General features: G+C 40.2%; 3 protein-coding genes across 6 annotated transcripts in view; 2 read left to right on the forward strand and 1 right to left on the reverse strand.

Moving 5' to 3' along the window:
- The window catches only part of LOC105667747 (cilia- and flagella-associated protein 298), a 52,258-nt gene that overhangs the window by 9,842 nt on the left and 16,835 nt on the right, over window positions 1–25,581 (reverse strand). Inside the window, exons 1-3 of one of the 3 annotated variants that reach the window (XM_012359734.2) lie at window positions 5,551–6,035; window positions 2,661–2,991; window positions 284–550 (exon numbers count right to left, since the gene is read on the reverse strand). The exons of 1 other annotated variant lie outside the window; for it this stretch is intronic. In XM_012359734.2, coding sequence (XP_012215157.1) covers window positions 284–550; window positions 2,661–2,865 — 472 coding nt within the window. In that variant the 5' untranslated portion in view covers window positions 2,866–2,991; window positions 5,551–6,035. Of the gene's footprint in view, window positions 1–283; window positions 551–2,660; window positions 2,992–5,250; window positions 5,520–5,550; window positions 6,036–25,581 lie in introns of those variants that run through there. One more of the 3 variants, XM_012359735.2, reaches the window with a different exon arrangement.
- Teh3 (tipE homolog 3) lies at window positions 13,467–17,808 on the forward strand. Of its 2 annotated transcripts, XR_010888606.1 has the most exons (3): window positions 13,467–15,787; window positions 16,344–16,420; window positions 16,945–17,808. XR_010888606.1 is itself a non-coding variant. In XM_012359731.2 (2 exons), the coding sequence occupies exon 1, from the start codon at window positions 14,437–14,439 to the stop codon at window positions 15,775–15,777; it is 1,341 nt and encodes a 446-aa protein (XP_012215154.1). In that variant the 5' UTR covers window positions 13,470–14,436; the 3' UTR covers window positions 15,778–15,787; window positions 16,945–17,808. The 2 variants fall into 2 exon arrangements, 1 of the variants encoding a protein (XP_012215154.1); XM_012359731.2 differs by lacking the exon at window positions 16,344–16,420 and having other exon boundaries at window positions 13,470–15,787.
- On the forward strand, window positions 17,959–23,620 carry Teh2 (tipE homolog 2). Its single transcript, XM_012359740.2, has 4 exons — window positions 17,959–18,306; window positions 18,369–18,627; window positions 19,052–19,219; window positions 19,674–23,620. Exons 1-4 carry the CDS (start codon window positions 18,057–18,059, stop codon window positions 19,717–19,719), a joined length of 723 nt encoding a protein of 240 aa, XP_012215163.1. The 5' UTR covers window positions 17,959–18,056; the 3' UTR covers window positions 19,720–23,620.

Consider the following 25,581-nt stretch of genomic DNA (forward strand, 5'->3'; position numbering starts at 1 on the left):
TATTGCAATGTACTGTCTCTATTCTAATATCCTTGCTGCTTCTATTTATCCTTTAAATGAACAATAAAACGGGATTTTATAATCTTGCGATATGTTCACAATGCTGCGAAGACTTTTCGATGCATATGCAAAATATCGATCGCACATAAAGCGAGCTGCTCTTCGGGTTAGATTATATAATCACGTTTTCCGAGACAAACACGGGTGAAATAGACCCATATATTAGGAGGATTAAGCATACGGTATTCGGTTCGCCGATATGCGCTACGGCCTCACTTTGTACCTGTAGGGAAAGGTTTCGGCAGTCCGGTCTCATCGTCCTCGACGAAGTTCTCGTTGAGCTCCTCGACGTATTCGCCTAAGGAACGCTCGTAACGCGGCATCCGCTTGCTCTCTTCGTCGTCCTCGACACCTCCTACCGCTCCGCCTTCCCCGCCTGTCCCTTCGGACACGTTTTCCGGTAGCTTATAGTTGACGAGTATTTGCGTGCAATCGTACAGCTCCTTCGTGCAACCCTCTCTACAGGACGTCCATGAGCAATTGCTCGTACCTGGACTCAACGATCATTCATGGGAATTCGGCCGCGAAGAATAATTCAAGCGCGATACACCCAACACTCACGCGTCGATAATAATCGGAAGGTGAGGACTATCGGCATATGTACACGTACACACACATACAATCGTCATACGTACACCGAACATGAATGGCGCGTACGCCGACAGTGAACGAGAGACATTTCTGCGTGACAGTAGACTGCGAACATTAATAATTTTATCACGTGAAGCACAGAGTCGCGAATCCTTGCGCAAATTCGCGAAAGCTTAAAGCTTGTATTTCGTCTCGATAAGCGTTGTACAAATAACATATAATTTTGTGAAAAAAAAAAGATTGTCAATCTTTGAAATAATTCTTATTTTATCCTGATTCTCGAACGACCATCCGACATCGTGTTTAAGTGAAAAGGATTGCTTTAACAGCTCAAACATCAATTTGTCCCAAGCGTACGATTAACGCAACACACATCAATATGCAGACATACAATAGAATAGATCACGCGTGAAATGAATACAGAAAACGCGCATGCACGAAAGTGAAGGCGATGGAAGCGGAGAATATTAGAAAAAGAGAGGAATAGAATCGTCAGAGATGTTTTGCATTGTGATGTAACTTGCAGAGGTGTCGACACGACGCTACACTGGTGTTCGATCGTGGAGGACACCTGCACCCTATTGACGTTCGTGAAGAGGAGAGAACTGCAGTGGCGCGAAGAAGAAACGAGGGGAGACTCGAATGAGTCCAAGAGCATAAAGACACCAGTTGCGTCGATCTTATCGCGAGTGCAGTGTCCGCTTTCTATCTAACGATCGATCGGCAGTCGATTTTTTTCTCTCACATCTTTATTTCACTTATGGAGACAGAACCCTTTTCGCGAGTATTTCTTTTCAAGGATCGAATAGCCGTGATTTCATTGATTCCGTCTTTGAAAACAGACGCAGGATTGATCAAATACCAATTACCAATAATTGATCTTCGTGAACGACTCGGGGAAAAAGGTTGATTATGTATACAGAATTGGAAAAGAAATTGAGTCGGTCCATTTAACAGAAATCTTCTCAACTATGAAGATAAACATCTCGTTTTATTTTCAAATATGCGCGTGTTCCACGTCGCCATCGTGTATATCTAACGGCAAATTAGAATTTATAAGATAGCGTTAAACTTTTATGTTACGTGTTCTTTCCCGCGTGTATCACGGACGACATGAAAGGCAAATGCGTGCCATCGAGGAGTAAAAAATTCATACGCTTTTTTGTTGCAATCTCCGTGGAATTTATCTAGGGACGAGTCGGCCAAGTATTTTCAGGCGAAAATGAAGACGTTGTGATAACATAATTTTCTTAATGTTTGCGTGTTATAATAAAAAATGCGGAATTATTTTCGTAATTGTCTACAATGTATTTCTGCAATCTTAGCGAATGAAAGCAGCTGCTCTTTTATACTGGCCGTATAATGGCATGATAAATATTAAATTAAATACGAGAATGTCAGCTGTCGCACACGAATGTCCTTCGTCACTTTTGTTCGATCTCGAAATAGCTTTTCCAATCGTTCATGAAAATCGCATATTTTGACGTTGACCTAATTCTGTAAATGGAAATTATCAGTTCCTGTTGCCTGTCTGTCATTGTCTATCATGTATTTGGTCTTGACATAAAATATTGTAAGGAAATTATAATGTGTATGTTTTTTTTAAAAAGTAGACTACCGTTTTATTGCTAATAACATGGAAATTTTGTATAATGTCATTATGCATTTGAAAAGAGCGTAATTCTTCCGAACAATGAACGTGCAATAATCATGTTTCTCTTTTTTAACATTAAGTGTTTATTTGTGGACGCGATTTCTTCTGCAACTTGGAGGAAAATCATACGTACAAGCGCAAAGAGAAGTACGTTCATACCGGCATACATATACGCTCAAACAGACAAATGAAGAAATATGAAAAACGTGTGAAGCCGTGGATACGTCGTTAATTGCGCGCGAGGAAGAAACCTCAGAGCGACGAAGAACGAAGAATAGCTTTACACTACACAGCATGCAAACGAGGATCGACAGACAAGAGCGAACGGGTGAGTTAACGGGTGCCGATTGTTCACCTCTTTTGGACTCAACATCGATGGTGACGCACTCGGCGGGTCGAGTGTCGAACTGCATGAAGATGGTGGTGAAAGCGGGGTCAATAACGAAGGGGACCAAGAAGAGGAAGGCGAAGAGGCTGAAGGTGCTGAGGAGGATGAAGAACGCGGTCGTGTAGAACAGCAGCTTCTGCAGGAACGTCTGCTTCTCCTTTTCGTCCGCCATCTCGGAGAACAAACGGCAGTGCTGGTTTCGTGCTGGAGGCTCCTAAGCGACGTCGTCGTCCTCGTCGTCGTCCCCCGGCGTGCTCGCTGCCCGTCGTCACGTCGGACGTCGAAGAGACGGAACGATCTGCGGACAAGCCTCGAGCGTTTGTCCCCCGCGTTCCGACAAACGTCGCGTGTTGAGCTTTCTTTGTGTGCGCGCGCTCCGAAAGACCTCGCGGAGAATCACCTGCGATATGATTTTTGTCACGGAGATTCCCCGGGGGATAATGTGCGCCGCGATGCTTCCGTTAGAAAGGACGCTCTTTGTAGGCATTGTGCAACGAGAACCATTTATCTTGATCTCCTTTAAGCGACAAGCCGCATCGATTAAACCGTCCTTTTTTCTCTCTTGTTTTTCTCTTTCGCGACATACATTCGGTCGGGCGGTAAAATATAACTTTTAATTTAATAAGGACCGTGCGATATATTGTGTTGGAATCTACTTGACTTCTTGGCAAGCCAGACACGTGCGTGGAGCTCGTAAGTGGTAACGAAAACGGTCAAAATCAATACCATCGGCGATGAGTCTAACATATTTTTTTTATCCTAGTCGCAGATAGTATTCTTTCTCTCGTCATTGGAGTGAACTTAATATTTTACATAAAAGTACTACGAAAAAAAGAATGTTCGATTTATTGATTTAAATTGATAATGCTGCTAAAATACTTAAAATATTAAAAAGTCACGGTTCATGGATCTTTTACGATATAATGACTCCGTAGGATATCTAATGTCATAAGGGTTATTCCGGGAAAGTGCTGAACAATTACGTTTGTCTACGCGTTTCTAACTTGCTCCACGGGCACTATCGGCTTTCGACACAATGATCATTTGATTCTCGTTATAGATAAACGAGATGAACAATGCCCATTTGAAACTTCGTCGCACGACTTGATTTTCAGCAGAATCTTGTCGCAGCCGGACAATTTTTCAGCTTCATCGCGGATATTATCGATACTATCTATTTTAAATTTGATGTAATTTTATATTCTCTCTCTCATATCTGATGTAACGAAAATTCAAAAAGGCGAAATCTATACTCGTTCAAATAATCGGAGCATTTAATATCAAAATAAGCTCGTCAAATCGCGCTCGAAGCAGTCGAAGATAAATTTATCCAAGCGGTGAAATTTTCTTCCGGCACGTATCTTAGAAAAACGAAATGATCTTTTTGAGCGCTTGAAAATTTTAAACATTGGTTTCCATTATTGGATTTTATTTATATAGATTACTATCTCATGTATACACGTTGCACGAGGGTCGATAAGGATAAAACTTATTCCAAGCTTTAACCGAGTTTATGTGAGTTCACGTAGAGACGTTTAATCGAAGAGATTAAAAACTTATATCGCGTCCTTCGCGCAGGTGCTTGAGAATCGTTTATCTGCGCAGTTGGGCCTCTGTTATTCACAACTCATTGCGTAAAAATAAAATTATTTATGCACTCACTAGAAATGAGAGACAGTAACTAAGACAATTAAAAAAACGTATTTAAGTTTTAACAAAATAATTAGAAAAAATAATGCAAATATTGACCTATTGCTAGCAATCGTAATTTTTATCATTTAGTTAAAAAAATATAGTACAATTATTTTATTTTATTTATTAAATTTTAATCTTTAATTTATGCCAATTTGTGATTAATATGTGAATATAAGATCTAATAATTTACATATATCTATATAAATATTAAACATATATGCAAATCTATTTTTATATATTGAAATAAACAAAACAAACTATTTTTATATATAAATACATGTACATGACATATTTTATTGCTTTTAATTTAAAATTCTCTTTTTAAGGCAAGAATGTACATGTATAAGGCGTCCACAGTGGACAACTTTTCCCTAAGTTCGCTGGATTTCTAATGCATGATTTACATCGCGAAGGTATACTCTATTATATAGCACAAGCTACCTAACCTTTCGTCTAATACAATTTTTACAGAAAGAAAAGGATGGACAAAACCCCGATTGTTGTTTCAAGTCATTAATAATGTCTAATAAAAAAATAAGTTGCATATTCAGAATGTTGTAACCATCAAAATAAAATAATATATAGTACAACCTTCTTTGACAAAAATATTCTAATATAAATAATCAAACTCCACCGGGGAGAATTATTCACACAACACCCTTCGGTCAAGCGCACGCGTTCGTAAGCTTTGTAGGGAGACACAATTATTTATACAGAATCACTATTCGCTCCTCCAAAAGTGCTTTCACGTCATGTTAAGTAATTCTACGTCAAATGATTTCAGAAGCGTCTAGCATCTAAGAAAATAATCAATAAGAAGCGGCTATTTAGCGGATAGTTCAATCAAAACTTATAGGATTACTTTTTCAGACGTTAATTGGTTCTAGGAGCAGTTCATCGCCGGCGGTGCGATCCCCATGCAGATTCGGAGGGTGATCTCCTGTGACGTAAATAGATTTCGCTCGGCGAGAATTTAGAAATCCCCCTCTGCGAGATTATTTCGCGATACTTGACGATATTCTCGAGCCGTTCCATTTGAAGGCGCCTCAGGCGCTGCTGGATCTCAGGCGGGATTTCGTCCCCGAGAAATTCGATTGGAACGAGTCACGCAGAGAAAGCTCGATCGTCCCCCTCCCCCTCCCCGCGTTGTCGCGAACGGTACCCCCTATGTAGAAGATGCGAATGCATCGGGGCTCGGCGCCCTCTTCCTGTGCCCCCTCATCATCATCCACCTCCTGCTCCTCTTCCCGCGTTCCTCGCTCCTCTGCCCTCCTGCCGATCTCTTCGTCCTCTCCTACTTCGCCGCACTACGTCACACTGCTGCTCACCGTACACATTTGTCCCCGCGATACGCGAACCAACCGCGACGCTGCCGTCACGACGCCCTGGCCGCTGCCGAGGGAATGGATAAAGCCGGAGGGTTGGTCAGAGAGAAGGGGAGGGAAAGAAAGGTCGGGCAAGAGGGAACCAGGCAAAGAAATAATATACTGTCCCGCGATTCGTGGATCACGACGGGGTCCGCATAGCGTGCGCTTTCAGCGACGAGCTTCCATCGGCAGGCTTCCTACGGCGAGAGCGAAGTCCGCGCGTGCGAGCTTTCGTCCTGGCCGCGGCGCCGACGGATGCCGGGCTACTGCAGTCGGAGCTTTCGGACGAGCTTATTTTCCAGCAACGCCAGCGCCAACGACGGCATCTCGTGGCATCGACCGCCGTCGCTGCCGCCGCGCCGCCGCCGCCGCCGCTGCCACCACCGACGACGACGATGACGACGGCGACGCTTCACGTCGTTGTCCGGAGCGAACCTCATAAGCCTCGATCATCTTGCGCGCATCCTCTTTTTCGAAGCGCGCCCCTCGCGCTTTCTCTCCCCCCCCCGATTGCCCTGACATACAATTTATCGCTGTTGTTGTCGACCGGATGGCATGCCGTTCAGCGATTTATATCGCTATAACTCTCGCGAGCTTTGCTCCAAGTAATTCTTCGAAGCTTTTCTCTCCTTTTACAATTTTATGTCTTTTTTTTCCCCCCTTTGAAGTTTTTCGCATTCTTTAATCATAGAAGAGAAGAGGCAGAAATAAGTTGGTAGAGATATATCGTGTGATATAATTTAGACCTTGTTCAGAAAAATATATAAAACTTTGAACGTGTGATGAATAATATAAATTGTATTATTTTTTTAAATTTTATATCACGTGCTACGAGTTATTTTATCGTATTAGAATTATCTTATTAATTTTTATTTCCTGTTATTTTCACTTCTCTGCACCTTTCATTTTCCCCTTTATCACATATTTAATGCAACACACTGCTCTCGAAAAGCCGAGAAATTCGAAGGATCGATTATCACATAAATAATGAGTCGAGTTGCAATTAAATCAGAGGCGAATGCGGAATTTTATATACAGCGGCGAGGAAAAACGGAGGGATTTTATTATCGCTTTTCTCGCATGATGACTTATATGCTCAAATCTCGGACGCATTCTTAGAATTCTCGCTTGAAGAACGTGAAGATATTGAATAACAAGTTGAGAACCGCAAATACATAGAGTGTTGTAGAGAATAATTGTTTTATGTTTGGCGCCAGTGTCTGTAGAGTGCGTGCGCTACTGTTGCGTGACTAATGAAAATGCGCTTCTTCTGTTCAGTTAAGACTGTAATCGACAAGAATCCTTCCGTATTGTCTTTTCACAATAAACTTTATATTAACTACAGAGAATTGATATTGTGTTTCAAGAACCTCTGGCTATAGTACAAAAAGTAATATATAACAAGTGTAATTTTGTCTTATCCAGTTTCTCAAAATTTGATCTGGCGAATCCAAATACTGCAAAGTATCATATTTGCTATTTCTAAAATCGTATTTGCTATCGGCAAACAAATTGATGTCAAAATAAATCTTGAAGAATCGATATTTGGTTTGAAGAGCAAAGGATAAAATAAATTTCGCGGAGAATCGCAGAGAATTATCTTCTTTGAGTGTCAGACACACACTTTCCCTCGATACGATGACTAAGTGCTGATGTTCTTGAGAGAGAAGACCAATAAACAGCCTTAGTCTAGCGGGAGTTCGCAACAATGACGAAGTCACCGAAATGAAGTTAAGCCTCAAGTTCTGGACAAGATGTACAAGAAATTTGTGCGAAAGACAGAGTGCTTTCAATCTATCACGCCGATGGCTTCAACGACAAACTTATTTCAAGTACACGTTCGATAATTGGCATTTATCGAGTGCTACTTTCCCCGATGACTCGAAGGGTTATTATTATCGCGAATGACGTAACTCCAGACGAACGGGTCTCAATATTCATTCACGAAAGCTTCGGTTATCGCGTAATGCAGCTTCCGTCAGTCACGTCGCGCGCTAAATTGTGTAAACGCTATTAAGAAGGATGTCAACCGCCTCGCAGCGGCTTCGATTAACATGGTAAACGCAATTTATTGTACACCCTTCGATATCTCGCGCCGCGATGATTGCGAAATGTGGAACACGGTTTCGCATTTCGCGATTATTAAATCCAATTATGTTTGAGTTTAATTAGAAAAATTTTACTCTTGATTAATAAAGAAAAAAATATTAACGTTAATTGTGTGTGTGTGTGTGTGGATGCGCTATAGAATAAATTTATAAAATAAATTAAGTATTAATTAAAAGGTTCTTACAAATTGATTTGCATTACTAACGTCAACATCATAAAATCTTTTGATTAAATTTCTCATTCAAAAGGATCGTGAAATTTAATGAGAGCTTAAAGCTTTTACATTGAAATATGTTGTTTGAGATATTGACAATTTTAATTGCTTTCACAAATTTTAATTGCTATTTTACAGGGCGATCAGATCTTTTATATCGCTTGGCTTTATTTTTTTCCTATACGATCGAGATTATTAATTATTATTACTAAAATAATAAATTAGATATATTTTAACGGAATAAAACTGAAAAATAATAACCGCGTGAAAATCACAAAAAATCTAGCCGGAAGAGAGAATAATGTTTTCAAAAATAATATAACGTCAAAATAAATTTTTATTTATTAATTAACGGGGAACGCAATGTTGGCTCTAATTTCCCTCGTTAGAAGATTATCCGCTTTCTGTGAATGAAAATGTCCACGTGAACCATCGTGCAGGCATAGTATCATATGTGTAGTAGTGCACCCCCTTTTCGTCGATGGAGTGGCACGTGTCACATAGTAACATAGTGAACGGGTTGACCTTAACGATGTAACCAGGGATAGTTTTAAGCTGGATTATCCTCTCGTTGGTGGTCCTGTGGAAAATTGGCCGATAGCCAATGAACCGAAATGTGGGCCAACTTTCTCGGCCGCCGATTATTCCACATCTATCTCTTTCACTGTTTTTGTGCCGCATCGAACGCCAAACGACGCTGCCAAGTCTACGCTAATTGTCAGATTCGTACAAATCAATAACGATTAGATTTTTTGTTCCAACAGTGCAGATTAAAAAATCTTCGTGCCGATAAAACATGTTGAATGTTGACACAGAACGGATAAAGTCGCCATCTCGGAAATAATTGCGTAAAATTTTTGAACAATTCAATAAAATCTCGACACAAAAACAATGAGAAATTAAACAATTTCACGCGTCCGATTAGATTAAATAAAAGATTTTCATGTGCATATCTGTGACTGCGTTGTACAGTTTATCTTTAATTAATAAACGGGGAACAATAAGCGTAAGATGTAATAAACTTTGATTTATTTAAAGGAAGGTCAAATACGTTAAATAATGGTGTCAAACAATATTGCGATCGCGACAAGGGATTTCATGATAATCCCATTTTACGGCAATACGTCGAACGATAACAAATCCCGTAAGCTTAACTTGTTAATTCTCGCGCGATTAATTGTCAAGAGCAATCAATATATATATATCCGAGTCGTTTTAAGAGATTTTAATACGAATAAACATGCGTTATAAAAATACTTCTATTTTACTATTAAAGATCTTATGTGCAAACGATTCTACAATTGATTCAGAGAAAACAGTGAGGAGAAAAATTTCGAAATTTCTCAAATCGTAATACAAAGAGAAAAATATTCGTATTCGTATTAATCAGAGTTCCGAGCTCCTCGGCGCTACATTTTTGTAGGGAAAGCTTGAAATGGGGAAGGAGCAAAGGGATGGATTATTGGAGATATTGGAAGTCGCTTCTATTTATGGCCATAAATACGCGCACGAGTGGATGCAAATATATTCCTCGGACGAGCCGGTGCAATCTATATTGCGCGCGATGCAACTGCCGTTTCGGCTCCGAGCAAATTAACGATGCGCATAAAATTATTTACACCGCGCTCCGTCCACGCACCGATCGCAAAAACACGTGATTAGATATTTGGGTGACGGTAAGTGAAGAAGGCAACCGACAACAGTAATTAGAACATTCCCAGAATTCTCACGTTAACCAGTTCCCTACGAATCCCTAATTGGCTCAGCGAGCCAGCGATGTATGCCGGACGCCAGGAACAAGAATCGATCGTTCTCCCGCGGCTCTTTATTTCCCAGGCCGCTCTTCGTGACGTCAGCAAAGAGGATCATAGGTTCTGTCGCGGAAATCCGCCGTCGATCGAAACAACGGGGAGGCGAACGACGCTGAGACGAACCGACGAGAGATTTCGATAATTTTCGAATCGGCCTGATAAGCAAGGATATCCGATCTTGCAATTTTCATTCGAAGGCAATTCTTCAGAATCGACGTGACGAGACAGTCGTCGATCAACGCGTGGGCGTTCGCCAGTACGACAGCGTGAATGTGCGTGAAGCCGCGGGGTGGCTCGCAATGACGAAACGATGGTGTTGGTAGCAACGCGGGGGTAGTTATTGATTTTGTGGTACAATACGGCAACTGCGAGGTGGAGCCGTTGCAGCTCCAGTGGCTGTCGCACCGCCATATTTGTTTCCCTCGGCAGGCCAGACGAGACTGCGGAAAGCGGATTTTCTGCGGTTTATACCGGACCGACGACTCGTCCTACCATTGCGTAAGTACAGAGCAGAGATTTAGACGGAACTCCGCGATCGTTCGCGCGCGTTTTCCGCGCGTGTCAGCCCGGCGGAAGCGTGCGGACTCCGAGCGCGTAGCATCCCCTCGACGAGCGGCGGCGAATTCGCGCTCGTCGCAAGCCCGCGTAAACACGCGTGACAAGTGCTTGACAGGTGGTTGTCACGGCGAAACTACTGCCGCAACTCTCTTCAAGGTGCTTCAAGTGTTATTTAACGTGTACTTTAACGCATAGTTGCTCGCGCAATTGACATCCGCGTGTCGCCGAGAGCCCGCGGTGATATTACCGGCTGATCAATGCAGCATCTGGTCGTTTCATCATCGAGGATAATTCGAATAATTTGTATGATTAGTGCACTCGCGTGAACCATTATTGTTTTAACGATAAAACGAGAGAATTTCAATGGCATGCACGGTTCACGTGCTTCGAGAGAAAAGTGATGCAATGCGTGGAAAGAAGCTATTAAATTATTTTTTATAGATATTTTTTTCATTCTCCGACAAGATAAAACGTTAAAATAGCGTGAACAGTTAATGGAAATTGCAATTACGATGTAGTCTATTCTATTTAATTTATTTCGCGTAATTACATCTCTGTGCCGCAACAATATGTAATCTTACTACTTTCATTAGCGAGAATCTTCCTTTTTGTATTTCATCGTCGTGGAACTCCTATAAATTACAAAAAGTGGAGCTAGCCGAGTGTAATCAGGGCCAGTAAATCTAGTGTAAAAACGTATTGCCTGTCATCGCGCGATCGATCAATCGTTCATTCTCGGCTGCGGCACGTGTCAATCACGCGTTCGCTTGTTTCGTTGAATAAAATCTAGATGTTTCTGCTTTCCACTCGATACATTTTTGAATATTTGCAGCATCCACAACATAAGTTTTATTTGAAAAAAAAAAAAATGATTGATGTAAAACCGATACAAATTTTCAGTATAAAATAATTTTGTATTATAATAAATTTATATGATATGTTACTCTTTCATTATTATTACTTTGCTCATTGTTTTGTGACGCTGTTATGCAGATAAAATAAGTCATATCTCACACACATGTGACGTTAGCTGGAAATAAATAGGTATCTATAGTTTTCATAAGTATTGTAGATGTAAGGCACATTCCGTAACATCGATAAGTGGAATATTACTAAGGCGGTAAAAGTGACACTTTTATATTGGTCCACCGGTGAATTGAGAATATATATACGGAAATATGTCCGTATCGCGAAAGGTCTTTGCGCTGAATAATTTAAAACCAGGTGATCGATTCTCAGGTGAGCCGCAGAGACGCGACAAACTCTATTCCAGTCGACCTCATTTAGGATTCGATCGAATTGCACAATTATGCTGCATAATATTGATGCGCGTTTCCATGTTACATATCTGCAATCAGCTATTTACACTAGCATTCTGTAAAAGAAGGTTACAGTCTTCCACTTTGCAAATACCAATTTCAAGATTTTCTGATGCATATCGTTTATCTTTTTTCCAAGGATGGTGAATAATGCAACGCTATTCCAAGGAAATAGATCAGTATGTAAAATTAACAAGTCCTAATAAATCGCGATGAAAAAGCCTCAGACCTTTATCTTTTGACGAGTCTGAAATTTTATTCGCATCTCTCAGTTTTTAACGTTTCGCATAAAGAAGCGAAAGGACATCTTTTTAAAATAGTTACGCATCTTCAGTTTTTTTATATACAAATTGTGGATCTAATTTTGTTTTGCAGAGAGATGAGTACGGTGGAAAAAGTACTGCAGAGACCGCTTGTACTTTTCCGCGTTGATCAATACAGAAAATTAATGTTGATACGCGCGCTAGATTCCACTTGCGTGCATCGATCTCGTAAATGATAGGCAAGAGAAGCACGCGCGTATGCTGCACGTTTGTGGAAAGCCGCATAACACGGAGGCGCCACACCGTCTGAGCCTGACGCTCGATAAAACTATGTTACGTGCGAACACCGTAAACCTTATTTTTTTTTGTTCACCGCCTCGCCCGCGCTTTTTTCTCCTTTGAGTCCGGTAAAACTGTCACACGTTGCGAAGGTCGTTAACAAAACCATGTCACCATATCGCGCTCGGTTTGTTTTGCATAATGAAGTAACAATTGCATAATGCATAATTTCTAGAAAAGATTTAGTAAAAAGTGTCTCTTGTGATCTTGAGCCAGAATCAAATAAGTCTAACCTGTGAGAAAAATTGACAATAAAAAAAACTAATGTTAACAATAAAAAAGCTAGAAAGACAGTGTACATTTATAATAAGATTGTACATTTATGTTTGCGCGGGAAATAAAACGTTTTATGGAGTTCTCGGAGAAAATGTATACTCCGATATATATTAGAGAAGACATGTATGTTACAGAAGTTTACGACTGGCACAGCGGTCCTAACGTATTTCTCTTCAGATGCCTGCTGGAAATTATTTTCAGAATTGATCCGCAAGAGATCGTAAATACGAATATATAAGTAACGTCTGTATGTTAGTTTCACCTTCGTTCATATTATAATTGTGAACACACAGAAGATTAAAAAAAAAGTTACATCGCGCTCGGTATTGTCGATCATTTTCATCGAGCGCATGAAACGGATGGTGTCCTAGTTTTCGCGGTTAAACCTAGGTCTCTTAGGAACTTTACATAGACCACGACGAATATAATCCCACATTCGTATCAGGCAAACGTAGCTCGGAATTATTCTCTTTCCTATTTCAGTACTTCACTTTAGCCTAGTTTATTTCCAGCGAGGACTTCATTACAACTTCGCCGCGATTACTTTCCAAACTTTCGCCGAGAAGCGCGCACAGCGATCGATATTCTCCCATTAAATGTCCTCTTAAAGTTCAGTGTTCGAAGTGAAAATTTCCAAAGATAGATATTAGGTGCCTAAAAATACCTACGTAAATTGAATTTTTCTCGAAGCGAGAAAAATTGCGTACCGCGATGCCAATTCAAGAGAGATTTATTTAATTTTCTTTTATCTAATTTTTCGCATCATTTTTGACGACGCACTAGGAATTTTGAAAAATCAGCGAACAGCTGGTTTGGATCGGTCGCCAACCCGCCATCTCTGGAGATGATTCCGCATCATCCTCCAGTTAGGCGTCTTCGCGGTACACAATGACGTCAACTGCGGTAACGCGCGCGGCGCCGTTGCAGGTCGGCGAGGCGCAGTCGCGCGACACCGCGATCAATGCGCGTCATCGCGCGAGGGCCTTCGTCGGCGCATACCGCACGAGGACCAGAACGGAACATGCGCGCGGTTGGACTCGTCCTGCGGTAAAAAGGAGAGACTCTCGCATGGAACTCTGACGTGGAACCGAATGATGCAAACGTGTGTTCTGATCCCTGCGTAAATTCGATGAACTCGCGAGTCTCCGAAAGTAACGCAGAAATCGGCGCGGAGTGTTGACGTATTTCTCGAGGAGGAAGAATCCCCGACGCTGCATCGAGTTTGTGATGTAACGCAGAATGTTGCGACGTGAACGGTTCTCGACACGTTAATTCCTCAAGATGCAGAAGCCCGATGCGAGCGGAAAATATCAACCGCTTGACTCGTGACGGCTAGAACTCTGAGAACTCCGCTCTTACCTGGTGAAATTGTCTTTTTTAAGGTAATTGTTGCCTCTCCATTCAGACTATCGTGAAATTTATTGAACGATACGAGAATTTCGCCTTATATAACAGCCCGAAGCAAAATATGCATGAGATTTGAAGATTTTTACTCAATGTATCTTATCGGAACGTGAGAGGACTAAAGGATGTGATCTCTCGTGTCTTTGAATGCTGATAAGAATACAAATAATACCGAAGAGAAGTATCGCGAATCGTCGACGACTGATCCAGAGATTCTAAACAACTGTTAAATCACTTCTCGATACTTTTTCAATCCGCTGGGACGAATATAAACGGCGTGTTTTGTTATCTAGCGTAAACAGCAGTTGCACACATTTGCCTACGTAAGATGAACAAGTGCATGTAGACAATCGATTGGTGACTCGGTCGAGCGGATCAATCCGGCAGGATGCCGAAACCAGTGCCGGTGGAGAACCTGGTGATACCGCCGCAGGATGGCCGTATCTGCGGCACAATCTGCATCTGCCAGATGACGATGGTGCTGTCGTCGGTCGCTTTAGTTTACCTAACAGTCGCGATTTACATGCCGAGCGGACGGGCGTTTCAATCGGGCATCAGCGAAGTGCCTGTGATGTGCACGACGATACGGGCGGTGAACGCCGACAACTGCGACTGGGGCAGCTGCGGCGAGTGGTGCCTGTCGAAGACCTCCGGGCCGTGCGTGCAGATCCACGTGAACCTCCGCCGAAACGGATCGACGATTCTGTTGGCAAACTGCACGAACACGACGAACAAAACGTGCTACGGCATCGATCAGGAGAACGCGAAGAAGTCCAAGTGCATCGCGGACGAGTGCCGCAATCTCACAGGTACGTTCAACTGCTCGGCCGGCACCTGCATCAACATCACCGACGCGTTCGAGTGCATGTTCCACGACACGGATCCACCCCTCAAGTGCTCCGGTCGCCGCGGCAAGATCACCTGCATCGACATAGACGGCCTGTTTAACTGTAACCGCGGCACCTGCGCGCGCATACGGACTCCTTACAACTGCGACCGCAGGTGCGTCGACATCCCGACCAGGAACAAGAACATGATCCTCCTCAGCGGCGACAAGGTGTACCTGAGCCAGTGCGAGCGGGCGATAGACGTGGAGACGAATCGGGAGATCTGGCACGAGGATCGGGGCGACGTCATGATGGCGTCCTGCTACGGGATCTTCAACTCCACGCTGGGCGTGGAGGCGGTCGACTGCATCAACGGCTCCGTGCTGGAGAAGGAGCTGCTGACCGATCTGACGAACTTCACGTACCTGTCCTACCTGAACATATTCGCCACAAAGCCGTTGGACACCGAGAGCTTGGTCGCGCCGCCGGAGCAGAGCTTGATTATCGCCAACGAAAGCCGGCTCATGATCAATCTCGAGGGATGCGTGAACACGCTTCGCGACGAGTGCAAAGAGTTCTTGCACGAGTACGGGAAGGACGGGTCCGATCATAACGCGCGCGCTAGATTCCCGTGCTTCTACGCCGAGGATAAGACGGACATTGTCGTGTCGCGCTTCGATCTCGAAACCACCTACAAAGAGTTCTTGATCTCGCTGATCCTGCCGAGTGTCCTGTTTGTCGTCAGCTGTTTGACTCTGATCTTCTGTCAGAAGACAGTCGTCGTCGGGGACGACGCTAAAATGAGGTTCAAGGGCAAGCCCGGCACGCTGGTCTCGATAGAGAGGAGCGCGTCGGGCAACTTGGGGGATGCTGGCGGAGGAGACTCCGTCATGGCGCTCTGAGATCCGTCACGTAAGAGATGTTTCAGTTCGGCCAGAAAGTCATGGCGTTTGGAAATGTTTGCCGTTATGAAAAGCATGGTTTTATTTGATCATAATCGATCCCTTTCACATTATGTTTGAAAATTTATCCCTTGCAAGGTTGGATCGATTATTTTGCCGATTTAAATCAATTATAACTGTGTCTCTCATTCGGTCGAGATTTCAAAGCAGAATTGTTTCGCGATCGTTGTAATGATTTTTACATTCATGATATACTAATTTTATTATTATGATTATTATAAGTTTATCATTTTTTATCATTGTGTGCATTTTTAGTTTATAAATTTGGATTATAATTTAAACAGCATGGCATGATATAAAAAAAAAAACAATCCTGTACTTTTAATAAAATATAAATTGTAGACCCAAAATATGTTGAATAATTTTTTTTCCATTGCTGCATTATTCTAAAACTTTTTTCTTGTTGGTCGGCCGATCAGATAAGAAAAGAGAGCTAAAATGATGAGCTTTGGATGCGTATAGAATATTTCAAAATAAAAGACACGTATCTTTTTTCTCCAATACAGGTATAGAGATTGAAACAGCACTTCGAAGTTAACTCGACGTATTCAATTCCGAGCGGATGTCGCTGAAACCATAAGATGTATGAAAACAAGTTTCAAGCAAAAATTTTATGATATTAACGACATTTCATAAGCATGCATTTAAACGAATTTGGATTAAATTTCTGTCTATTAATGGACTAAAAAATTGTCATTAAAAGAAAGCGCACATAAACTGTCTGTCAATGCACTAAAAACATATATCAGATGTCACATTAAATAACTTTTCTATCTTGCTGTCAACAAACTAAGGCCAACTGAATCACTGAGAAATCCAAAGAATTATTTTACTTGGCTATTTTTACTGCAAAAGTTGTAATTAAAAGACATTTGACCGCGCGAGATAAAAATATTTCAATTATGTTTAAAACAATATTTTTGTAGTAAATTAAAATGCTAAAGCAAATGTGAAAAAAGATGTATGTTCTTTGTTTTGAGCTGTTCTACAAAGTCCGAAGTCCATTATAAAATTGGAGAGAGATCGTCTACACGCTATTTCTTGTTAGACAATCACAGTGATGTGTTTACCAATGTTGAAATACACACTTTAATGTTGTGTTAACAGGCATTCCCCTCCTGGAGGAGAGTCCGGCTCGCCAGTCGATATTCTCCCTGCGTGGGCATTACTGAGGTGTGGGGAGGGGGGGAACGCGTGATTAAAAAAAATTCTCATCTTGCAACTTAATGAAACAAAAAACGCAACACACACACACACACTCCTGCAAAATATCAAGAAAGCTGAGCGAAAAAGGGGGCGGGCGTTTAGACGATAAAGACACCGAGGTGAAGAAGAATTTACCTACTCGCACTGCCTGCACCAAATACTTGAGAGAGCGCACACGCATGCTTATGCGACACGAGAAGACGATGTCACGATATCGAGTGTACAATTCAGCACGATTCTCTCGTTGACAGGCGGATAGTCGCTCAAGAGAGAGAAGATCAACTCGGATTTGGCGTCTTTCACACGCATTCGTAGCTTGTAAGAGGTCCCACTTTTCTCAATTGATTTGCCGTGACCAATAGCTAAGAATTTACTAGCCAGGAGGCGCGCCTTACCGATCGATTCGAAACCTCTCCGTAACTTGCCCATTTATCCAACCATTCATCGGAAGCACGAATGTACAGTGTGCATCAACGGAAGTCGACGGCCTATTCAAGCTCGAGAAGACCTTCATATCAAGATTCTTCACGTTAAAAATTTACAATTTTCCAAGTCGATGCAACTCTACATTTATAAATCCCATTCTATTCGAGTTTAAAAAATTACCCCTCGATTCTCAACAATAATCTATTTGATTTAATCATAATCGACTTTGTCAGATTATACATCTTGTCTATAATTACAAGAATTTTTGACTTAATTCTTAAATAAATAAATGAAATTTTCTTGAAAGATCGCAAATCGCTTAATCAGTCTGAGTTATAGATATAATATCCTTTTCGGGGTCAGTAAAAAAAAAATTATTTTCCGCTGTAGCCATCGGACAAGAAAGAAAGTCGTGGTGCGAATTAAGGTGGCCGTGAGTGGGTCGCAAGCCCGTCTTCAGACGAGCTCCCATCAGCCACGCGAATCGTGGCTATTCGGATCTCCCGAGTATTTTCGACTGTCACGCGTAGGGTCCACGTGACCCACAAACAGCCGCCACCATTGATTCCGACGAGTCGACGGTGATAATGGGCGTCCAGGTGGAGGAGTCCAAGATCACCGCCATGATCGAGAAGGCCAAGTTCTACACCTCCGTCTGCATGGGCACCACGGCGATTCTCGCGGTCTTCGCCTTCCTGTTTCTGATCCCGTTCGTCGTCGAGCCGGCGATATCCACCATTCTGGCGGATTACTCGCCGCACGCGGTCGCTTGCGTCACGACGGGTCACGTTTACGCGGAGGGGCTGAAGAATTGCTCGTGGGCGAGTTGCAGGGAAGGTGAGTACCTCTGCCGCGATTTCGATCGCTGTGTACGGGTGTAATCGATGACGTCGCCGTAGGTTGTACGAGTGCTGCGCTTCGTTGTCATCAGATCAGAGTCAACTACACGAAGCTCCCGTACGAGGAGTTCATGGCGAAACCGCTGGGCTCGGTGCCGTGGGACGTCACGGAGACGAAATTTTTCGTCAACACGGAGGGGTGCGGCTACCCGCCCACGGTCAACTGTTCCTCCTTCGCGAAAAAGTACGCTTACAAGAACATGGGCAAGATATTTCCTTGTTACTACAGCAGAACGCATCCGGAGACGGTTGTCGCAAGGTACGATCGATAAAGCGAGGTATGACATCTGAATTCGTCAAAGTTGCATTGTTTTCTCAACGACTTTCAACCTTTAGATAACGCAGAGCAGTTCGCTTATCTTGCTCTCGCACAATATTAGATCGGTGCAAAAGGTTTATCGTACTTGTAAAATTGAAGACCGAGAGTCGCGGAGCTCTAAATTAATTTACATTAATCATTCAGTTTACTTTCTTCATCTGCTTTTGTGCACCAGATTTTCAAAAAAGGTCTTAAAAAATCTTAGAGAAATCGATAACTCAAAATAGATCCTCACGGAAAAGTAACAAACTCTCTTGCACCAACCTGATAAACAATAAAGATTATTTTGACTGTCTGCAGCTTTCGTAAGTCGAATTTAACGAAACAGTCAATCTTTGATTAGCACGCTATCTTGCATTCACAGATACTCGTGGGACGAGAATCTGAGGCACTTGGTGCTGGCCTTGATCGTGCCTATAGTGCTGTTCGCCGCGACACTCGGCGTGCTGTGCTACTGGTACTGTCCGCCGATAGGCAAGACATGCGGTGGCCCTGGTCGCAATCTCATCGACAAGTATGCTAGAAAGGAAGAGTAAGTGTATGTATGCAGTGTCCGTTTCTGCGGCCAGCAGAAACTGTATTTTACGGAATTACCTTGAAGTTACGATCACCGCAATCGAAAAATGCGATAATAGAATGCTATAAATTAAAAATTGAATGATACATTGAGAATTCGTCATTTAAATGTCTTCATATACATAAGATAAATGCTTAATTATCTATCGATGAAGCAAATGGATAAATTATTGTAATTTTATTTTTCTGTTAAGTAACATTCTATTATTCAAGAAATTATATCTTCAATAATAATTGAATATCCGGTCACTAATGTTTATCTTATTATATATTTTTTATTTACTTTTGGCATTGTTTGATTTATAGAATTCAATTGTCAAAGTGATTCCTCCCAACTTTGTGTGAGTGAGAGGGAAATACTTCCGTTCCCCTTCCTGTTTCCGTAATTCCGTGACTTTTCGTTCTTACAGCATCTTGGCAGAGGACGAGTTCGAAGAGGACGAAGAGGAATACTGACTGCTACCAAGGGCTCACCCCCCGGCGCGGGAGTGATCCCAGCGAAATATTCTCCGAATGGCTCCAGCGTACTTTACTTTATAAATTTAAGCAATCGCGTAATAGCGCTTGAAACAAATTCACGAAGAGCAGGAAAACGAGAGCCTCGCCTTCTTACGAGTTCACTTACTAAAATCTTATGCTTCAGACTACGCCCGATTCTTTTTGTCCTCTAAATCTGTTTCGGATCGCGCTCTCAATAAATGAAACGTACGCCTAGGTTCACGCCAGTGGCATGAAAAGAATTTTCTCCTTTTCTCTTTCTATCTCTCTTTTTCTCGGCATTTCAGTGCACCAAAATTAATTGTCACGCACATAATTCGAAAGGTAAAGCGATGGGTTTAGTAATCATTTGGAGAATTGCTTGCGTGATAATTTTTACGATAAACGAATCTTAAATTTACGATGTAAAGTGGGCCGTGAATACGAGAGCTCGGATTTCTCAATTATCAGTATTCTATGCGAGTTTCGAGAAAGTGTAGTTCGAAACACACGGCAATGCCAGGAGGGAATAATATATTAATGAAATTAAATGAGATACCGATCACACAAATTAATTCAATTAATATTTTATGATAGAGATGCTAATGTATGCAAAACGCTAATGCCCATTAGATTATTCAGTAGCGTAGCTGCATATTCTAAAATTGTATGGACATTGATTGAATCATTGCATGAATAATCGCGAGCAGAGCGGTTATGGAATAACAAACGGCTTCCGTGTGTTTCGAACTTAACTGTGAAAAAGGCGCGCCTTCCTACTTACGTGATAATTTAAGCAGATAGTTTTTAAACGGCACAGATTAGGTTTTACAGCAGCATCGAGTCTAGACTAAGTTGTTTGGCCGTATATTTATGACTGAAGTCACGTAAGCTGCCCTTTCGACGATAAATTGATCGTGAAGTATCGATGGAAGCAGTGCGTGCTTGCGGCTCGACGCGCTCGGCGTGATTTCTTGATTCCGTCGAGCTCAATACGAAAAAAACGGACTCCAATGCGGACTCCTGCCGAGCCAATCGCGTTGCTCGCTATTACTTAATTACGACCGTGATTTTCGGGATTGTTATTACCATTATTTCAATTGTTCCTTTTTCACTTTCGAATTATCTTCCTATCGTTATCGCTTTCTAAAGTAAATTAAGCGATGGTTATATTCTTATATCTAATTTTTAATCTTCTAATGCAGAAATGCATAAATGAGATATAGTCCAAAAAGTTCTTAAATAATAGAGAGAATATCGTAAAAAATAAAATCGTAATAATACATATTTTATAGAAATTCTGTCGAGTAAAAAGCAGTTTATAAATATTGCTATCGATATGAAAAAAAAGACGATACAAACGCGGTGTACTAAATGAAAGTTGTGGAAATATTGTATAAAAGAAGAAGCGAAGCAAGTGAAGCGGTTTGCTTTCAAAATCCGCTTCCGCACCAAGAAACGTAGATTAAGGCTAGGCTGTAAGTTAAGCCTGTGAATATTACCGATTGTAATTCTATCGAAATCGATATAAGAGTTGTTACGAATTTTATACGCGGACACAAGTCACGTCGTGGATTTTAGTTAGAGAGAAGATATATTATATGAATATATGCGAATAACGTGTATAAATTAATGCATAAAACGCACGTGAACGCTGGCACAGATTGTGCGCATAGTTTATAGTTCTAGGTATAATGATACTTTTAAGTTGACTCTTTGCAAGGACGCGCGAATTATGTTCCGTAAGCTACGAAACGACGTCGTTCACACTACTTAATGCTGACAAATCGCTCAGCTATAATATTTATTCTGTCAAATAAAATTGCCAAAAATTGTAAGTAAAATAACGCAAATAATAACTCACTAGCAATTTTAATTGACGCCATTAAAGCGCGATTAGAGCGAAAAGACTCATAAAAAAATTTGCGAATAATTATTAAATCTAACATATTGTGTGTTAAGAAATAATGAATTAAAAATTGCTCTATAACTAAAATATAAATTATATCTCTCAAAATTCTTTCCGTCGATCGACAATTAAGTTTCTGCGTTCTCTAATCACTTCGAAGAACGCCGCGGTCGAAAGAATTGGCTTTAATAACGTTGGTTTCGAAGCGTATGGAAATCACATGTCGTAATCCTCTACATCTAGTATGGTTGTGAATCCTTATTCGGCCTTGCTGTAGGTGTCCTTGACGTTGGAAGAGCTTCCGTGAGATAGCAGCTTCCCATGGACCCTACGTTTTGGCACTCATTCCCCACTCGAAGCTTGCTAATCCAACTTTTGTTACGACCAATCGCGTGATCGACTACGAATCGCAGATGTCCATCGATTTTATCTCGCATAAACAATTTCTAATCCAATTCTCTCTCATTACTATTCTTATCGGACAAGTCGGATAATTTTTAATTAGAATATTAAATTTTAATCTCGATACGTTACGTGATGTAACGTTGCATATTGATACAATATATTTGTGAAAAAAAAATCAAAATTAGAAATCAGATGATTTTAGATGAACATTAATTTGAAATCGTTAAAGCATCGAATTAGAAATCGAGGGATTCCTGCTTCTCTTCTCACGCACTCTTTTTCGCGAGAATTTTTGCTCAAGACGTTTGCAATCGACGAAAAAAAAAGAAGAAAAAAAACGGCGCGAATCAAACTCATGTGTGTACGCTTGTTGCGCTTTTTAAAAGAGAACTGTAGCCGATTTGCCGTTGAGACATTGCAAAATTTTGCGTCTTCAGTTAGAATTAGAACTCTTGTGTGATATTCAAGCTTTCAAGCGAAACATCAAGAAAGCTCCACGCGGACAATCCAAAGTGATAATTCGCGTGTAGGCACAATTCTCGCATCTCGTATCAGTTCTAGTGCCAATTAAATTCGCTAGCCCGACTAGCCGGTCGCAATCGTCGTAGACAGCATTCTTAGAGCATCGATCGCGAGAGAAAATGTTTGTAAAAAGTAATATAGATTGGGAATCTCAAGCGACTATTCTCGTAAAATTATGAAAAACGATTTTGTTTCTTGAAGAATTTAAAAGTGCTGATATTTCCATAATCTTCCGGTATTCAGATAAATTTTATTTTAAATAAAAAAATTATAAGAGTACCATAACAATAGTATTGTAATGTTTAGTATTGTATAACAGAAAAAAAGAATAGCGATGAAAGTATTCCGAATATGAAATGTTATTTCTATACATTGGAAGATTAATTTAAAAATTTATCTATTAAATTATGATAATTACAGAAATTACAAATTCAAATATTTGCTTGAGATCCCTCCTTAGATAGGTGAACAAATTCTAGTAAATTCAAACAATTTATATGCAAGAGTGATGTAGGATACATAACTCAAGCGTTTTTAATTGAGTAAGTCGAGCACGAATTGATAATAAGATGAGGTATTGCGAATTCTATTTCCACACATAATCTAGCTATTTTACTCGATCTGAAAGCAATGATCGGACCGATCGAGTGCTGCTCGTCTTCGATCGATTCGACAAACGAACATTCAATAATTATCTTTATATATATCCTCTCGCAACGTTATTTCGCTATAGTACACGCACTTCCTACAGCCGAACATTTATCATGCCGACATTATTTTTCTCTCTCTTTTTCTCGCCTCTTTTCATATATGTAAAATCTATAATATAAATAAGGAAATATTCTTCGAGACGCTTCCTTTCTATCTACTCGAAAGTTTTCAACTCGTCCACTGCTTCGTACTGAATCATAAATATTGTACATAATATATACATACTATATATATAAACCGTGTTCGCTCTGCGATACAAACGGACTATTGTAAATAAGAGATTGTACGATTTCGTTTAAAATATATGAAAGAATACGTTTTCTGTTAATAAAATATATTTATAATCATTGCCCCGAAATTTTCCGAAATATTTTAAACAAACTTTCACTTTACTTTGCTTGTTTAGTCTTATTTCAATAAGAATATGTGTGGTTAAGAAATTGATTCGTTTGAAATAATAATTTCACAACGCGAAAACTACATACATTTTCTCTAAAATAACAAAATTTTATTATATTTCGTTTACCGAGCTGTGACATTACATAGAAAATCTTCACATACATTGCATAAAAATTGCATAATACTAAAGGAAGACGTTTGACCTTTGGTGAAGGTCGCAGAAATGTTAATCGAGTGGAACTAACACTCCCTACTGGGCTGATATCGAGGGGATAAATCTAAATCGATAAGGCAGATACTGACTAACTTTGTTTCATGGAGCACTGTACTTATAATTTATACCGTATGATGAATAATTTCTCGTTTGACAGAGCACTCGCTATTTCATTTCTTGACTCATTTATAGATGTAATTATGATTACAAAAAAAATAATTCAAGCAAAATAAATTATATGTAGAGAATCATATGTTAATATCACGAATAACTAGAATAAAAAATAAATAATATAATATAATAGTAAATAATAGCAAATATCAATTTGTTATAATAAAAAGAATAATACTTTCTCTCATCTTAAAGTGAAAAATTTCTGCAATTTTGAACAACTGCAAATAAATTTATAATACAATGATAAAACAGTGTCCGTGACTTTTTATATATAAAAATATAACTATATATTATTTAAATAATTAAATAATTTTTCAGTATTTGAAAATAAAGCAATTTATAAAAAACAATTTAAAAATATCTATTGTGTTTTTAGCGTTCAAGTAGCTTCTTATTCCAAAAGTTTCGTAACCTATTCTCATATCACAGAATGAGACAAGTCTATGAACTACAGATCGATGTTTTTATCCGGACATTCCACCATGAAAGAAATCCCACCCCCATAAAGAGCGCGACATACTACGGCGCAAGCTCTGTGCGAGAAAGCTTGCGAACCGACTCTCTGGCAGACTTGTTTTCAAACAGTCGTCGGAGCTGGTTAGTCGCATGGCTACCTCGCGCGTAATCGCGTGATCGCGAATCTCTTCTTTAGGATGAAAAGATCGCGACGAAGTGATGACCCTGCAGATCGCGGACAATTGTAAGGTCGTTGCTCAGTATTGACGATCTAATAAGTACATCGATCGCAAACGCGTGTGAAATTAATCTTTACAATTAAATAACTTCGCAACTGAATGATTTGTTGTTGATCAAACATTATTTGTGTAAATATAATTAGTGTCAAAGTATAAATTATTAGTGAAATGTGATATGAATACAATAAAAATAGTGAAATTGTAATAACAATGTTATTGTATTCGTATTATTAATAGTAAATCGCAAAGAATACTTCAGGATTTGATTCTTGTAATCCTGATCTGAGAAACTCATCGCCAAAGCTTTAAAATATAAAAAATATAAGAAATTTTCTATAAAATTTTATGAAGACTTGAAACATATAAAAACATAAACAGCCAACAGGTATTTTACAAATTATACCAGTATCAAGATAAAAATCATCGAACTTCTGCAAAGAGATCATCTTTTTCTCGAAGAAAACCTAATTATCTGTGTCAACCGCTTGAAAAATTGATGATCCAGCGAGAAAAACTTCGTATAAAAAAGTATTTAAAATCTTCGAGATCCTCAAAAGATTGAGGCACTTAACAAGCTTCAAGGTAAAGTAGCTTTGATTTTATCGGAGACTCGCACGAGTAGTAAGATCTCGCGTTTAGTCAGACAACGAGTGTTACAAAACATTATAAAACTCGTATAATTTTCAGAAGAAGTTAATAATTTTTGCCGAAGTTTCAAGTTTACAAAAAAAAAAAAAAATTTTGCAAGAGCCTAATCGAGCCTAATCTGATATCAATACTTTTATTAAAATAGAAATAGAAAGAAACTATAA

The sequence above is a fragment of the Linepithema humile genome, chromosome 2, assembly GCF_040581485.1.
Source record: "Linepithema humile isolate Giens D197 chromosome 2, Lhum_UNIL_v1.0, whole genome shotgun sequence".
Classification (NCBI taxonomy): Eukaryota; Metazoa; Arthropoda; class Insecta; order Hymenoptera; family Formicidae; genus Linepithema; species Linepithema humile.

Excerpts from the sequence above, each read along its gene's own strand:
- Teh3 (XM_012359731.2), top strand. The coding sequence starts at position 14,437 with ATGCCGAAACCAGTGCCGGTGGAGAACCTGGTGATACCGCCGCAGGAT.
- Teh2 (XM_012359740.2), top strand. The coding sequence starts at position 18,057 with ATGGGCGTCCAGGTGGAGGAGTCCAAGATCACCGCCATGATCGAGAAG. Across the intron at positions 18,307-18,368 it reads GTGGGCGAGTTGCAGGGAAG|GTTGTACGAGTGCTGCGCTT; the intron begins GTGAGTACCTCT and ends ACGTCGCCGTAG. Across the intron at positions 18,628-19,051 it reads CCGGAGACGGTTGTCGCAAG|ATACTCGTGGGACGAGAATC; the intron begins GTACGATCGATA and ends TTGCATTCACAG.